This window comes from Homarus americanus, unplaced genomic scaffold (genome assembly GCF_018991925.1).
Source record: "Homarus americanus isolate GMGI-L3 unplaced genomic scaffold, GMGI_Hamer_2.0 scaffold34360, whole genome shotgun sequence".
NCBI classification, from domain to species: Eukaryota; Metazoa; Arthropoda; class Malacostraca; order Decapoda; family Nephropidae; genus Homarus; species Homarus americanus.
The window spans coordinates 1,188,080-1,206,533 of NW_024739403.1; the positions used below are offsets into that span (position 1 = coordinate 1,188,080).

Sequence of the window (18,454 nt, forward strand, 5' to 3'; positions counted from 1 at the left end):
GTAATTATGACTAGACATAACAATTTTAGTACTGTAATCAAATTAGTACATGTGCAGTCCAGCTTTGCACGAATTTATTTTACATTTTTTAGTATGGTGTGTGAATGTAAATGGGTGAAAATAAATGAAGAAATTTGTGTAAATCTACCCAAAAATACAGTTGAAAATCTTTTATAAAATGTACATTGTACATTTTTATATCTTAGAAAAATATATGATGCTTATATTCAAATTAATCTCTGTCTTGAAGGATTTCAGCAATGCAATATATATATATTATCGTAACTTTAGTCTGAGATATTATATAAAATAAACAAAGAAATCACCAATCTTTTATCTTGAACACGAGGGTGGTGGGGAGAGGGGTAGGGCGGGAGGCGAGGTGACAGAATGTCTGGCGTTTGTTTGTTTATTTATTTGAGATAAGATTTGACAGTTGGCGCTGAAGGCCTGCCTGCGTGTTTATTTATCATTACTTAAGAGTGACACCAGAAGCAACTGACCAGTGTCACAAGTATATACAGTCATCCTTGGTTATCGCGCCTAATTGGGACCCCCACACCCGAAAGTACAGAACCTATGGGATTTATTCTAATTGGTTCCAGGCACCCAAGACCCAACCCCAAGTTTCCATTTTACGACCATTTATACCACTAAATTAAATATATATATATATATATATATATATATATATATATATATATAATATATATAAAAAAAAAAAAAAAAAAAAAAAAAAAAAAAAAAAATATATATATATATATATATATATATATATATATATATATATATATATATATATAATGTTATGGTAAATATCATAAACACACATAGGCATGGCTAGGTTTATTGCAAAGTGATGAAAAGGGTACGCTTAATACTGTAGTCCACAAAACATGTAGCTATGCTCTTTTTATTTGGTCCCCCGTCATACGAGTCCGTTTTCTCTCACATCAGGATGCCTGTGTCTTCCATTTTCTCTCTCAATCTTAGAGTGCACCAGAAACTTTACTATTTTTAGTAATGCCACAGATTTTGAAATTGCAACTTGCAATTGTTGAGGCAACTAGATATGTCTGATTACAGCACATGTGTTATTGTCAATTTGTAGGTGAAAGATTTTATCCAATAGATGTAGGTTAACATTTCACCTGTAGGCAAATGCTTAGAAAAGCCTAAGTAAGGAAGCATATTCCTTTAACACATAATATCTGAAGTATGGGGAGAATCATCGTGTCTCCGCCAGGGGCTAGGAGTGGTGGTCCAGCAGGCCACATATTTTTTTTTTTTTTGGTGGGGGTTGGGGGCCACGGACGTATATGCGATCGATTGTTCCCCGGTCACAGTCATAGGCTTGTGTGCCGGGTTCGAATCCTGGCGGTTGAGGTGTTGATTATATATATATATATATATATATATATATATATATATATATAATATATATATATATATATATATATATATATATATATATATATATATATATATATATATATATATATATATATATATATATATATATATATATATATATATATATATATATATATATATATATATATATATATATATATATATATATATATATGTAAATGTATATATATATATATATATATATATATATATATATATATATATATATATATATATATATATATATATATATATATATATATATATATATATATATATATATATATATATATATATATATATATATATATATATATATATATATATATATATATATATATATATATATATATATATATATATATATATATATATATATATATATATATATATATATATATATATATATATATATATATTATTTTAAAACTAATTATTCTCCAACTATGGGTTTCAAAGGTTCGATTTTGGTGTTTATGTGTTATACTTGAAGTACTTAATTAGTTAGACTCCTTAAATTTAAATTCCGAGAGTAAGGTATATTTCGGTCGAAAAATTACTAAGACATGTGGCTTAATATTTTGGCATACCATTGTATGCGCTACCAGTAAGGTCCATTTACACCTCGCGACGCGCCATTGTCCCAGGGAGGGAGGTGGTCGTGTGCCACTAGGCCTAAAGCAGCTTGGAGTCATGCTCACCACCTTGGCAGCTGACTGGATGTGTTCATTTGGCATGGGTTTGCTGCAAGGACTGAGGCGCAACAACTAATAACGTCACCTCAGCCAACTCCTCACATATTCTAATGGCCGTGGCTCACCTTTAGAGCACATTAGAGCCAGGGGTAGTGCATATTAAATAATGAGAAAAATTCCGAATCAACTCCTACTCCCCTTGGGCACAGCTGTGCTCCCGAACCAAGGTAGGAGTCATAGGCTAGGTATCAGTGTACATATAGGGACCTACATTGGGGCATAAGTGATCATAGATGACTATAGTGACATTGTTTCACTGGCTCTAGACACTTGATCACCTTGTCTAGTTTTTTGTTTGTGAGTACAGGTATATTGCCACTGAGGCACTGTCTTGATACACATGTCAGAACTACATCTCATTCCTGTAGGCATGTGCTGCTTTGTTGAGTCGTTATTCGTTGACCAGATGTTCCTTCTTCATGAATATCAATATCTGTAACTAATTCTATCTCTGCTAGGACATGCCTGTTATTTCTCTATACATACTGCATAACAAATAATGTGGACACATTTGGGGACTATGTGTTTTCTTTACTTGTCACAGGTGTATACGCCATTACCACAAGAATAAAGTTGGGTGTTGTACATCCGAGTTTCTGTCGCCCAATGGGAGAGATCCACTGTTACAGTGTTGATTCCTTCATCTTTACCCGAGGTGTTTTCTAAGTATACTGGTATCTCGCATCTTTTGTTCTTTGTTACTTCTCACCATCCTGTCACACCTTGCACATAACACCCATTTTTCAAACCCTACAAACCTGCTCTACTTACTATTCACTTTCAGCTTCCTTCTACACAAATTATTTTACCCAATCAATCAATCAATTCTCCACAAATTAGATTTTTTTTCTTCAAAATTACAAAACTTTTACAGTTATTGCTGCTTAACTTCTACAAGGGTAAAGACAGGATCTTATAATTTGAATAATGAAGAGTAAAGTATTAGTATACACATTTTATTAGATTCAGTGATAATACAGTACTGTACCACAATCTGATTTAGTAAACCTGGACAAAAAGTTTTCTACAAGAGATTCTGGGACTACTAGAGATGATCAGTCACTGGCACTAATAAATAGTTAATGCCATAAACTATTTAATTCCACATAAAAAGATGGAAGACTCCCAGGGAACACATAATTTGAATTAATAATCCTAATCACTAACAGTAAAAATTTTAAAACCTACCATGAATTACAGGTACTTTACATATACTGTATACAGCTGACTTTAGTTTTATCTTTGTTATAGAGAAATATTTAACAACATATACTTTCTATTACTGTACATAGGTATAGATTAATATAAACCAATTGATATACAAGTATGCAGTAAATACCATATTATTTTCAGCTGTTTTGTCTCTACCAAACTTTTAAAATCAAAATTATTAACTATTACTAAATGAATATAAGTGAATCACCAGAAAACAACCCCCCCAAGTATTCAAAGAGGATTTCTTTGTAAATGTAGACTGTACACTACACAATACAAATGTATTTCCTCCTTATATTGTAAGGAAGACAGTGGTTGTACATGGAAGACAGCCTTTATTTTCTAGATTTAAGTTTTTATATGATTTTAGTTTGGAAGACAAAATTTCATTATCTGGAAGACAATTTTTTTTATTGATTATATATATTTTGCCTGCAATAACTTACCTAATCAGATGCTCTGCCACTACACACATTGTTCAATTTCTGTAAGTTCAACTACCTCTTTTAAAGATTTTATAAATAATTAACTGCAAATGATCAATAGTTTTCTATTATAAGAGTACAGAAATGATATCATTATCAGAAGTTCTTTTATTGTTAGATCCCAAATATCTTAGAGTTAAAAACAAAAGCAAATCCCCCCAAAAAGATTCTGCACACTTAAGAGCATGCACTTACAATTTGAGCAATATTTTAAGGTCTGGCAAGATAGATTTCCAGTAAGATTCTTTGGTATTCAAGTAAAATATACTTGAAGTCATGGGCAAATTCATAAAAAAAAAAACTTCATTTGCCTATTAAATTCTCTTCTTAAAAATTTTGCTTTTTTATATTGCATCCAATTACAACAGTAACAGGTGGAGTTAATATTAGTGGAGACCAACTGTGTTTGAAGACATGGGGGTTATATTTGGTGATGGAGACTGAGACAATGAGCTTAACACAGTCTGCATTTGTGATAACTTATTTTGTAACACAAGAGGCAGTTTGTCATTGGCAGAATAGGACGTAGTCACACCAGATGCTTCAGTGAATATCACTTTAGGGGAGTTACTGCTTACTTGAACTCGTGCTCCATCCAGATACTCAACAGAAACCTCTCCATTGCTTCCCTGTGAAAGTGTGAACACCATCATCATTTTTATTAATATACACTTTATCTTAAATTACTTAATACAGTATACAGAAAACAAATTACGAATATCTAAAATTTCCAAATTAAACAAAAATCTAATTACCTCAAACCTTATTTGACCTTTACACATGGTGCATAGTGGAGGCAGCAACTATCAGTTAGCATGGATATTCCATTTACTGTATTTTGGAAGCCTTAAACATATCATAATCTCATCCAACAAAGGACCTAGCACTACTTATGTACAGTAGCTGTTAAGTAAACTTTATCAAAACCAAGAGCTTGTCAATTGCTGATATGTTGAAACTGCTGGTTAGGATTGAATGTCACTGCTCACTACACACATATTGTGATGAGTTCAAGACAAGCACAAGTATAATTAACTCATTCGTTGTACCGACCTAGCAGAGGGCCCAGTAAGAGCCGAGGCGACAGTGGTTGAGACCCACATGCTGAGTCCTGAGACATTTAAAAATTTTTGTACCATAATAAAGGCTGCCAGGCTGATGAGAGCGATTTAGAAATGTCAGATGATCAATTGCAATTGATCAGTGTTTTCCAGAGTATTCATATATTTTGAAGTATAATAGTGCTCTTTTAGCAAAACCCCATAAAAGGTATGTGCCGTATGACAACTACAGTCGTCTGGCAACTGTCCTCATTTTGCAACAGGAATTGGAATTTTTTAAATTTTGAGCAGTTGGACTGCATCACCACACAAATACGGTGGCCTTGGCTGTCTTCCGCAAAGCCTGGATCTAGCAGCTGTTTCACCTGGCCAACCTAAATCTCCCGACATGCACATTACAAAAGAACATGAGAATGGTGCTGTTGGTGGAGGTACTTAAGTTATGTAACAGCCAGCATCATAAGACCTTCACTGTCAGGGTAGCCAGCTTATGGAACTTCTTGAATGTCACCACAAACATTAGGCAGACTAACATGTACCAAGTGATGGCAGCTGCTCATCACTGGCAACAATGCCTCTCAACACCATTAGATCTCTTATATATTTAGATGAAAACTAATATAAATACACATTCATCTCACTTTAAATGGCAGTTAGGTTTTGAAAGATAATGTTTTTAAATGGACCTACTAGTATTTGTCAGTTAGAAAACTTGCTACAGCACTCCTCCTTAATGTAATTTATAATCTATAAATACATAATCAATAAATAACATCAAATGGAGAGAGAGAGAGAGAGATATGGAGATGCAAATCCAGTCATACCTGTGATGCCCAGCCAATATTTTGCACATAAACACGAGGCAGAGGATGCTTGATAATTGACTCTGGTCTCACTTGAATATTGCTGAAGGTGTGGGGGGTAAGAGGTGTCCTGACATGGCGAGTAGGATTTTCCATTATTTGAACACTTCCAGTTGAACCTTCATATGAACCAAGCTGAGTGGAAGAAAGGCAATTTTAAAGTATGAAGTCGTCCTACCATAAGGTAATCTTAACCCTACCATATTATTTGCCTCAGTACCTGTGTAAGACTGCATAATGTTTATGCTAAATAAAAGGAAAGAAATGAGTGTTCACATATATGGGCATGTTCCAGTAAACATACCGTATACACTCGTGTATAGTTCGAGTTTTTAGGACCAAATTTTTAGGCAAAAAATTGGGGGTCGTCCTATACAAGCGAAATAGTTTTGTTAGGTTGAACCCGTGCATGATGGGAAGGGCGAGGAGCAACTTTTAGCTTCAGACATGAAAAATATTTACCATTTACTGCCAGTAAACAATGGTAAGGTAAAATATGTACCAATTAGTAATGAAAAGTTGTGCAGTTCCTTCAGCAAATGAAGCTCACCAACTTACAATAGGCTAAATTACCTTACAACGCGCTTTCAGTAGTCTATGTTGAAGTTCTTAGCACAGGCTAACTTATCTTATCATATACGGTATCACAGTTCTCATTGATCTACAAAAAATACCGGTAATAAAAACCTTTTCTATTTTTCACACTTGATATAATACCCGGTAATCTACTTCAACCTCATATTGTTTACAACGACGCATCACGCACCACCAGCTGTTGAGTGTATCAGCTAGACGGTACACGTGTTTTTCGAATCGTTTTCAGTTAAAAAACTGTTACATCACATGTATATTTTACCTTAACTGTGCCTGAATGAATATATACTCGAAAATAAATAGTAGTTTTGCTGAAACGTGATGTATTTTAATGTAAAATAGGATAAAATACATGAAGAAAGCATAAGATTTTACCTAACCTTCCGATGTTCAAGAGAAGTTACTCGTTTTTTTTATAGTTTTTGGTTAAAATATTGTTATATTACAATGGTATTCTATTCATACTGTGCTTGATATAATGCATTCACGGAAATGTAATATTTTTGCTGAAATGACGTACATATTACAGTGGAAAGTGGGATAAAATCGTGACGAAAACAATGACTTTTGCTTTCGTTCGTTCAAAAGATGTTACCGTAATCGCTTTTCGATTGGTTTTCAGTTAAAAAACTGTTGTATTACAATAATATTCTATCCTAATTGACTTGAATAAATACTACGATACCATATTTCGGAATATTTTCATTAAAATCCATCAAAATCATTTTCCTTGTCATCGTCTGCAGCACCAAACAGCTTCTCCCAGTCCTCTCCTTGATCAGGGCTAGAGGCTACGTGTTTTTCTAATCGTTTTCAGTTAAAAAACTATTACATCACACGTATATTTTACCTAACCTGCGCCTGAATGAATATATTCTCAGAAATAAATAGTAGTTTTGCTGAAACGTGATGTATTTCAATGTAAAATAGGATAAAATACATGACGAAAACAAAAGACTTTACCTAAGCTTCCGATGTTCTTGAGATGTTATTGGTTTTTTTAATAGTTTTCGGTTAAAATTCTGTTATATTACAATGATATTCTATTCATACTGTGCTTGATATAATGCATTCACGGAAATGTAATATTTTTGCTGAAATTACGTACGTATTACAGTGGAAAGTGGGATAAAATCGTGACGAAAACAATGACTTTCGCTTTCTTTCGTTCAAAAGATGTTACCGTAATCGCTTTTTGAATGGTTTAGTTAAAAAACTGTTGTATTACAATAATATTCCCTCCTAATTGACTTGAATAAATATTTGAAAGGAAATATACAATATTTTTGTTGAAACTACCCGCGTTTCAGTGTAAAGTGGTGTAAAGTGTCGTGTTTTAATAATAAATGGTAAACAATTTGCCTTAGGTACTCGGTGTTTCGGGCACGGGGAGCTTCAGTTTATAGGACGTAGAGCGTTTTTACTGAAGGTTTTGTTGTTCCATTACCCTCAAAAACGTGGGTCGACCTATAAACGAGGAATATCATAAATTAACGATTTCTTGGTCAAAAAATCAGGGTCGACCTATAAACGAGGGGGGGTTATAGACGAGTATATACGGTACCTAAACATTATCTTAGCATACATTTTAAGCAGTTACTGTAGCCTGAAGATCATCCCTAAAGGGTAACTGTCACTACTCTCTCTTATTTTTTTGAGACAATGATTAAGATAGAAGATATATAGCTACTTATTCTTTAATGATAATAACCATCAGTGTCAAGACTTTAAGTCTCCTTGGACCAATAGTAATCTATTACACTAACTGAATTGTTCTACTTACCTGTGATGTACTATTTTTAGCTCTATAGGAATGTATGGATTTAGGGGAAATATTTTCTTTCTGAGATGTGAAATGAGGTTTGCTGCGAGCAGACTCTGGCGGTGATGCTGGGATGGATGCTGGTTTGCTACCCAAAATTACAGGGAAGCAATCGATGCCCGTCTTTGCTGTTACTTCAGAAAGAACACGCTCCAGGTACAGGCAATGGTCATGTATCTGAAAACAAAAATGTCTATAAACATTTATTGCTTATCCACATTAATTCTTGAAATAATAAAGTATCTTAAATATCCTTGTCAGAAAAATGCCCTTACTGTCATGGAACCTAACCCCATTTCCCATAAGCCTTTAGTTTTACCAACAACAGGATTTTCCAGAAACCTAATCCCTGCGGTTGGCAAGGGACTACTGTATTGAGAGGCAAAGGGCACCCAAACAAGATTTAGCCCCTGGGCCCTACAGGGGTAAATAAGACACTGGCTATACACAAAATTCAACTCGCCCAAAATTCTCTCAACCCAAACTGCCTACCCCTCCACAATGCAGATAACTCTTAAATATAACCTCTACAAGTGATCTCTAACAGCAACTGATGGAAGTTGCTGGCTCCTTGGAAACCGCAAGATTCATGAAGAATTTAATTACGGCAGAGCAGCATGCTTGGTATTTATTATAAAATAAAATAGAATGATTATTTTTCACATATTTTCTAACTTTTAACCATTTATTTCTTTACAAACTAGCTCTTTTAAAATTTTTTCCAACAATAACTGAACATTTCTGCAAAAAACATGTGTCCCTTAATAAGAACATATTTGTATTTTACTTGTTTAAAATGTCGATAGAATGGTTGAAGAGAATCTGGCAGCACTGCACAACCAGTAGACTGAGGTACTGTGTGTGATGCACCAGTTGACTCTCTGAGCACCACAGTGTTTCCAGTTTTTGTCACTTTGGTTCCTGTTAAATAAATACAAAATGATATGACCTAACAGGCTAATACTGTACTGTATAAAATCTTTTAATTTAGATTTCCTTAATTCCAAGGAAGGTACTTGGAATGTCCATGTAATGCACTCTCGTAATTTTTCAGCAAGACTAAATGCTGTCATTTTGTAAAGCAGACACTGACAAGTTCCTTATATTACCCTAGTATGTGCTAATTTATTTTGAATAATGATATACTGTAACATAATTACTCTCAATATGCATACAATATACGGTACTGTACAGTGGCCCCTCGGTTAACGAACTCAATCCGTTCCAGAAGGTCGTTCGTTAACCGAAACGTTCGTTAACCGAAACCATTGTTTCAATGGGTTTTTGGGTAATTGGTTCCAGCTCACCGAAAATTTCCTAAATTCAACAAAAATGGTAGAAAAGTTCACTTACTTTGAGGTGTGTATGTAGAAGGCTCCTGGATGATGATGATGATGATGGGATTTAGAATGGGGGTGGAGGAGAAGTCACCCCATGGCGCCATTTCACCCATAAAATTTTAGCTCTCTGGTTTAATTCAAGATTATTTTCTTTAAATCAACGCTGCACTGCATTATATATTGTCAATATATAAAATATATTTCAAAATGACCAATAATTTGCTTGGAAACACAGAAAAAAAGCGTTTAGTTGAAGAGAGTCTCAAGCAAGATGTTACCTCCAGTGAAAACAGAGAGAGACTGACGCCTGTTTGCTGTGTTAAGAGGCAGGATGCCGCGCATTAAACTAGTCACTTTACCTTCAATTTTGTTCAATAATTGTTAAAATGACTAAAAAAATGAATATTAAACTTTTAAAATTATTGAATAGTATAAACTTCTTGATATTTACAAAAATAGTAAGGAATTTAAGCCCTAGAACCGATTAATGTATTGGCGGGCTGATACTAAACCTGGTTGCCCGGTCAGTGCAAGCGAAAACATGTTGAGGTCAGTTCGTAAGAAGTTCGTTAAGCGAATTTTTTTTCGTTAACCGAATTGAAGATCCTTATGGAAGGCAGTTCGTTAATCGAAATTACGTTAACCGAGGTGTTCGTTAAACGAGGGGTCACTGTACTTCAGTTGAGGCGAGCACTGAATAGGAACAAATGCAAGTACAGTACACATTTATACAAGTAAATATGGATGTTCAAATCAGCAAACCCTGCCCAGCATTGCATAATTGACTTTTTAAACATTCGAAATATGGATATCTTTAATTATTTTAGAGGTCATAAGTTAACACTAATTAATTGAATTTTTAAATTGTGAACCCAGATCCTTAATCAGCATGGTTGGACAGGGCTGGCCAATTTGAACAAATGGTTTAAACTAGGCGTGAGCAACCTTTCCTCAGTCATGGGCAGTATTATGATTTAAGAATTTTTCTCTGGACCAACCCATCAAAATTTATATTCTACCTAACCAACAAGTATTGTTAATACAGTATTGTATTAGCACGGGCAGTGAATCAGTTTATCATCACGTCCACCTTACAATATTTTCAGTTTTTTTCCCATTTATGATACAAATCCACCATAATATTTTTTAAAGCAATATTTTAATGTTTCTTGGCATTTAACAGTTGAGTGAAGCGGTCTGTGAACATGTTGATTTTTCCTACAGTTACAGAATTTTTCTTACTTAAAAGGCACACTCACCAGAATAATGTCAATGCTAATCTTGGCATATGAGGAACTGCAATGAAACCATCTATATATATATATATATATATATATATATATATATATATATATATATATATATATATATATATATATATATATATATATATATATATATATATATATATATATATATATATATATATATACAAATGCTTAAAACTTATTAAAACCAACATAATAGCATTAAAAATGTTTTTGTTTTTTTGCTATTAAACCATTTTTTTTACCAGTGTAAATGTAAGCATATTCAGTGTATTTAATAATATGACAGAATCATTACAAATTGGGGATAAACTACAAAACCGTGTCATTATTTACCATGGTAAAACATAGCTACAAAATCAGGGTCAGGAGAATTTTCCATCAGTAAAAACTTGGCTTGATTCGTGTAATGTGTAATCTTCATAGTTTTAGATTTCACTAAGTTCACAAACCTGTAAAAGAGAAATCTGTGTTACCAAAATCAGTTATAGAAACATTAATTAAGGATCTACTCTGTAAACTACGGCTCATAGGACAGAGCAAAATTCATCTGCAGTGTACTTGAAGCAAGGCAAAAAAGATAAAACTTATTTGAAAGTGGCATCTGATTTGGTATGATGATAAATACCAAATTAAATGTTTTTAATACACAAAAATATTGGAAAACAGAGAGTGGTAATGATCATGGGATACCAGATAATAGGTAGTAGGCAGTTATCAAACAGGGAGGTACTACTGCATGGAAAGATACTGAAAACATATTGTGTTGTCTAACGGTAGACCTAGCTGCCACATGGCATCACAAAATTTTTGACCAAGTCTCAGATTACTGATGACTCACTTTCTTACCTCATTTACACACAATTGCAGGGTTTCAATTGTTTCCCCTACTTTGTGAATACAACATATTGTATATACAGTATATATAAATATCAAAATGGAAAAAATAAAATAGATCAAGAGTGAGAAACTAACTAACTTACTATATTTATATATATATATATATATATATATATATATATATCACAGTAAGCTCTTGGCAGTCACTGCTTCCGCTGGCTTACCGTGATAAGCCAGATCAGTGATTATCGGGTCCCATGATTATCGAGGATACATATATTTGGAAAAATTTTGCATTGGTGAAAGTTAGCCATGGCTGAAGAGATTTTTGGTGAATACCAGTGTGGTTTTCGGAAGGGTAGAAGCACATTAGAGCATTAGCTTTCCACAGATTACCCAGGAAACATGGAAATACCTGAACAGAGATGTGCACCATGTCATTATGAATTTTAAACAAACATTGCAGGGTTTTGGCAAACCAAAGAAAATTATTTGAGTAAATTGTACATATCTGAATATTATGGTAGCACTAAAAACAGTTAGTCTTACCTGGCTGCAGTTTTATATTTATTCCAGTACTTTGGAGGAATATTTTCATAGGAAAATATTAAAGGTGTTCCTTCATCTGGCAGTGGTAGAGGAGCGTCTCCAGGTAGTGACCCTGAACCACCATTTGGTTGGTAAATAATTATCTGAAATATTAATATATCAATTAATATACTGTAACTTCTCCCCCTAAAAAAAATAAAAATAAATAAACTAAATATTAAAGTATAGAAATAAACAAATTCAATACAAATTCATTGTAAAACCCCATTTTACTTGCAAGCCTAAAATTTGATGACTTGAGGTAAATGTTCTCAATATACAGTACAGGTACCCTTGTATAACATTAGTCTCAGCCCAGGAAACCTGACATTATTGTACATGTCACTGTATTTGTCAAACAGGCATCAATCTTTATTCATTCCAGCTGTTTAGCACTAGTGAACAAAGACCCTCTAACTGCATCATAAGATCTTTCATACAATCTATAAATCTCAATGATTCAAATAAGGCTTGTTTGGCAAAAAAAGCTTATATACATATACACTATACAGTATAGACAAGTCAAAACAAAGTATATTACAGAGAGGAGAACCATCTTGCTGAAAATTCCCAATATCCAATCAGTCTGGATATTTTCCCTGCAAAAAACCCAGGACCAGAGTCATACCTATCAAAGATGGGAATTTTGAGACAATCAATCACACCTAAGAAAAAAAAAATCCCTCCGAGCAGACACAAATTTCTGACTCAGAGAAGGAACCTGAGACAACAAAAAATCCTCCTTCCATGCAGTCATTTTAAGTAAACCATAAGGGGAACCTAACATTCAAATAACCCCTATTCAAAATCATCATCGATTACCTGCCTGAACTGCCCTTTAGTGCTACACAAGCACATTTCAAAAGCAATTAAAGCATTTTCAAAGGGTGTTGGCCTGTGTATTTTATACAATTTCCTGGAAGTGCTTTAGGTGTAGAAAAATACAAACTGGTACAGTATACATGTACAGTATAATGGTGCAGTTTATTAAGGGTAGAATAAAATTGTGACACTTAAATAAGCACACCACAACCCTCAGCTGTGAATTCAAACAAATGAACTGACTGGCGAGGGCAATTGGCATACCACCAAAACAAAAGCGGCAAGACTGTATACAAGAAGCTGCCGCTCGAAGGTAAGTTTGCCGAGTAGTGGAATTTTCATTCACATTACTATCCGATCACACCGTTCTTTAGGAGGTAAGTCAGGCAAAGAAATTTCCCAAAACAGTGCCGTTTTGGGGGAGCTGCCATATGTTAGAATGCCAGATATGGGAAGTTCAACCTGTATTCTGATTCATCACTGACTGTTAACCTTCCATGAAGACTAAGATAGACCAGAACTATTTGTTGTATTGGGGATATCCTTGCCATCTACAAGAGCATGTAAAAAGGTTGAATCAGGGACACATAAAACTCAAGTAGGTGATAGGATAGAGACAAAACAAAAACTTCCACCTGAAGTAAGGAGTAGGAACTGGTGAGGGGTCAGTCAGACCCAAACCAGAATCAAACGCTGGGAAAGACCCTTCATCCTATAAGCATTTGTCACTGGTACCTTGTGTCTGTTACAACTTTTGAGAGCATGTCAGCACCTAAATGATTCGAGGCTAATGGTAATTCAATACCCACAAGTCTCATACAGATAAGAAAAAGTCTGAGCTGATGATCCCGTTTCCAAACACACTAACAAGGAAAATTGGATACTCTATTAATAAAATCTAGGATTGATGCCTGGAAGACCATTTGAGTGCCTTCCTTCACTGTCTGTGAGAGAAAGGGCTTTGCTTTCAAATATCCCTTATTATGAATATAGTGGTAACTGGGGAAGGTTATTAATTATTTAATTTGTCCAAAACATGAGCGTCTGGTCTCCTGGCCTTACACAAATGGCCTAGTGAGTATCCTACATCTCAGTCACCCATAAAAAAATAGTACAGTAGTAATTATCAAAATAATCACCAAAATAATCACAATCTATGGATAAAATATATGCCACAATGATGAAATTATTACTAATCACGGAAGTAAAGAAATCTTTCTTATAATTTATTTATGGGCATGCAAAATGGCTGATAGATACAATTGACAAAATAACCAATAGCAAAGATGAACATAGTAATCTCATCATTCTATTAGTTAATACAGTACAGATCTTGCATGTTTCAATATGGTCATACCCTTAATCCATCGGAAGAAATTCTGCATACAACATCCACCATCTCTTGGTTGCGTTTGGTGCATAGATGTTCCAGGCACACTTCCCCATTGTCCAGGATGTTTAAGAAGTATGTGTTACTTTTACATCTTACTTTTTTTAATCTTACCGAGGAAAGTGGTGAAACTTGTTGTTTCAAAGTTTGATTACTCATTACACCCAGTGTTTTTGATGTTACCGGTTGCTGACGAGGATTTGCTGAAGCTTGTAACTGTTTTTGATTTACATTCACACAATCAACTGGTGACATGTGTACAACTTTAGAAATGTCATTTAAAATATTATTCTGTTCATTTTTTGAAGCACAGGCAGACTGGCCTCTACTGAACGATTTAGCACTTGCTTTACAATCATTATTACACAAATTCCGACTGTGACTAGAACAAATATCCAGATTAGAATTACTCTGTCTTTCATTTTCTGTATATCTACCACGTGTGAAAACTGAATCTACCTGCTCTAAAGTCCTATGTCTCCGCTCACACCAAGATTTGTGATGTGAGCTCTGACAGCATGAGTGAGTTTTGTCCCTGTAATGTTCTCTAGCTTTATTTCTTGAACTGTGTTCTTCAGGTTCTTTCAACCTGTTTCTACAATTTTCTTTCGAATCATCTCTGTGTTTTTCCAGTGACCTACTCCTATGCTGTTGGCGTGTTCTATCTTTTGATGTATTACTATGTAAATGTTCACCACTTTCACATCTCTCTCTAGACCCGGAAATATGTTCATATTTTGAACTACCCGTTTGATAATTCTCTACATATTTCATTTGCTTTCCAGTAAGTCTTTCATTTTCCAGACCTTTCTTTTCAAGATTATCTGAAAAAAATTTCCTTTCCAAAGATCTACTTCGGAAATCACATTCTGTTTTCCTTGGTGTAGCTCTTGAAACCTGACCTTGGTGACCCAAATACTGGTCATATGATGAGTTTTTGTTTCTGTCAGTGCTATGTCCATGAGAAATATCAGATTTATCTCTGAAACTATTTTTTCTATCTATAGATCTCTCTCTTTTGGAAGGATTATGAATTCCACCCACACAATCATGTTCTGCTCTATGAAGCTCACTGCTACTACTCCTGGAACTGCTTCTGACCCTGTCTTTCCTTTCCCTAGGTATGTGATGTGATACCTCCTTAACTTGTGAAGGAGCATACTGTGAGGAGCTAGACTGTTCATCACAGGAACTAGAGGAACCACATCTTTGATCACTCAACTGCTGTTGCCTCCTCCGTTCCTCTGATACATCTCGCTCCCGTTTTATTAACGGAGGTAGTGATGGTGTAGAAAAGGCAAGATTCCCTCCACCTTTCATCGATGGTAATGGTGTAAATTTTCTTTTCAAATTATCAATGATCCCAGCATTTGGAGGAAGGAGATCTCTTGGACTGAAAGAGAAATTGATATGATAAATTCAATAACAATTTGTGATATATATTACAATATTTAATTATCATGGAAAAAGGTGCAATGAACAGTATATTTATCAACAACATAAATACAAGTCATGCAAGTCAGTATCGGTTTTTGCGCTTTGATCTCACCTGGATTTCATCCTAACAGGCGGAGATGGAGGATGTCGAAGACATGGTTCAATATGTGGCTTTACCATCTGTCGTGTTTGGTTGCCACTCCCTCCAGAGCAGGATAATTCACTTTCAGATATGGCAGTAAGTGGAATTCTGGTATGTTGGGTAGTTACAGTAGTCATTGTATACAGACCACTATCAGACATCCTTGATATATCTGCTTTATTTCCTATTGCCATAAATGGATGGTGTGGGATTAATTCAAGCTTAATCCTTTCCTTTGGGTTCTTCTGAAGGCATTCTGAGATCAGGGCACAAGCATTAGCTGATACATAGCTTGGTATCTGAAAATATCATAACAACTTAAGTACATTTATTTATTCATACTCCATGAAAAAAAAATTATTCATTAATTCCATTAATAAACAGCTGCATGTATATGAAAAATATAATAGAAAAAGTTACAAAATGAACACATGAAACTAAACAAACTGCCAGAATCATGCACACAGGCACACTTTAAATAAATGCAATCATACAATGTAACACAACACAATTAATTAAAAAAAATTAATCCTACACATACAGTAGGCTCTCACCAATAACATTTAATAGGTGCCTGAAAAACACCGTTATTAGCGAAAACGTTATTTGTGTGACATTAAAATACATGTACATGTAAAAAGGGTTTATTGGTGCTGCTGCCACAAGAATTTCACCCATATTTTCCCTTTGCAGCCCTCCTAACACTTTTTGTTCGCTTAAATAAAAAGAATTGCTATTCAATCATCAAAATAAAGAGTTTGAGTAATATAACACTTAGTTTTTGAGGTGCTTGGTGTGATGATTGTTCCGTATCTGAGGGCCGCTAACAATTGCACTGTCTTTCATTCTACAAGCTAACCATTTCACAAGAAAATGCTCTGTTATAACTAACAACCTGTTTCTATCGCCTTTATCATTCATAGCTCGCCTCGCATTTCCATCACTACCGAAATATTTTTAGCCAGCAAAATACTCTTCTTGGTCTCCTCTAAGTTCCTCTTAATATTTCACACTGTAGACTCAGGACAGTTCAATTTCCTCACTTTAAAAGTTCCCAGTCATTCAGGTGGCAAATCACTCCCTCCACCACCTCCCCTAGCCCCCACAGGCTAAAATGCGGAAGCCATTATTGATCACCGACCCTAACAACCGCTGGTTATAGTGGCGAAAATCTCACACGTGGGCGCAGCGCTGTATTCCACTGAGCGTGTGTGAGAGTGAGAGTGAGGCGGAGTGGACAACTACGTCATCAACATGGCGGCAAACAAATGCTATCATTGATGCGCTCAGACGCTTCCCGCGAAATTTCCGTTATTCAAGAGAATCCAGACGTTATTATCGAAAATGGGTATCTATTGTAACTTACCGTTATTGTCGAAAACGTTATTGTGGAAGTCGTTATTGGCGAGAGCCTACTGTAACTTGATAACTGGTACGGTATGTGACAAAGGAAATATATTGCTCCTCGGTTATATTTGCCGTGATATAAAAGACATTCATGATATTACCTTCAAAGCCCTCAAAAATTAAAATTAGTCTGTAAAAAAAAATGAACCATTATATTTTGTTTCCATAAAATAAAGTGATGCATTGCTAAGTGGCCCACAGGTGCCCCTAGTTTAATTTACAAGCACCCTCAAACTTTTTTTTTTTAATAATGTTCCAGTTGTAAATTAAGCTCCTACGGTAAGTGAAGCCAGGCCTTCCACGAAAAAACATAATATTGTATCACCATTTCATATATTCTCCATGATTGCATGGGTTTGCTATGATTACCTGTTGGCAGCTCTCCATGTTGCATGAGCTATTGCAGTCTCTCTCATCAGGGTCTAATTTCTGAGGTCATATCTCATATGTCCCCATGTCATTCTCGACCTAACCCAGGTTCTTCTCCCCTACACTTTCAAGCTTATACATTTCTTGAACTAAATGATTTCCTTTCTCTCCACATGCCCAAACCATCTCAGCGTTCCTATATGCAAAGCCTTGCCAATACCCACCTGCCCTCCGAGCTCTGAACAAGGTTTTCTAGCTTTCAGTGTCACATTACACATGAATCTCACCATTCTAATTTCAGCTTGCTAAAAACTACATAGCTATGTCATCTGTTTTAACTGCTCATTTTTCAATGCCATATAGAACCCATTTCTCACACCAGTTGCATACAACTTTCCTTTAGAGCAAATATAAGTTTCTCAATAAAGACAATAGCTTCCTTTTGTTTTTGCCACATTCACTCTCACCCCCATTGACTCTATTCCACCTTTCCATTACTTAAAATTTTCCACTACCTCTTCCATACTAACTGCTATCATCAATTCATACATACTGAACCCATCATCCTAATTAGTGGCTTGAACACTACACAAGAAACTGGGTGACCTCACCACAAAACACCAATACTGTAGTAAGAGACTTA

The 18,454-nt window shown here is 34.8% G+C and overlaps 1 protein-coding gene across 1 annotated transcript in view; it reads right to left on the reverse strand.

Annotated features, from left to right (window-relative positions):
- Positions 1-3,108: 3,108 nt before the first annotated feature.
- Positions 3,109-18,454, reverse strand: part of LOC121874694 (serine/threonine-protein kinase PLK4-like) — a 33,539-nt gene continuing 18,193 nt past the window's right edge. The window contains exons 6-13 of the mRNA XM_042378946.1: positions 16,006-16,334; positions 14,424-15,849; positions 12,206-12,348; positions 11,153-11,268; positions 8,996-9,129; positions 8,170-8,385; positions 5,754-5,927; positions 3,109-4,497 (exon numbers count right to left, since the gene is read on the reverse strand). Coding sequence (XP_042234880.1) covers positions 4,255-4,497; positions 5,754-5,927; positions 8,170-8,385; positions 8,996-9,129; positions 11,153-11,268; positions 12,206-12,348; positions 14,424-15,849; positions 16,006-16,334 — 2,781 coding nt within the window. The 3' untranslated portion in view covers positions 3,109-4,254. The remainder of the gene's footprint in view (positions 4,498-5,753; positions 5,928-8,169; positions 8,386-8,995; positions 9,130-11,152; positions 11,269-12,205; positions 12,349-14,423; positions 15,850-16,005; positions 16,335-18,454) is intronic.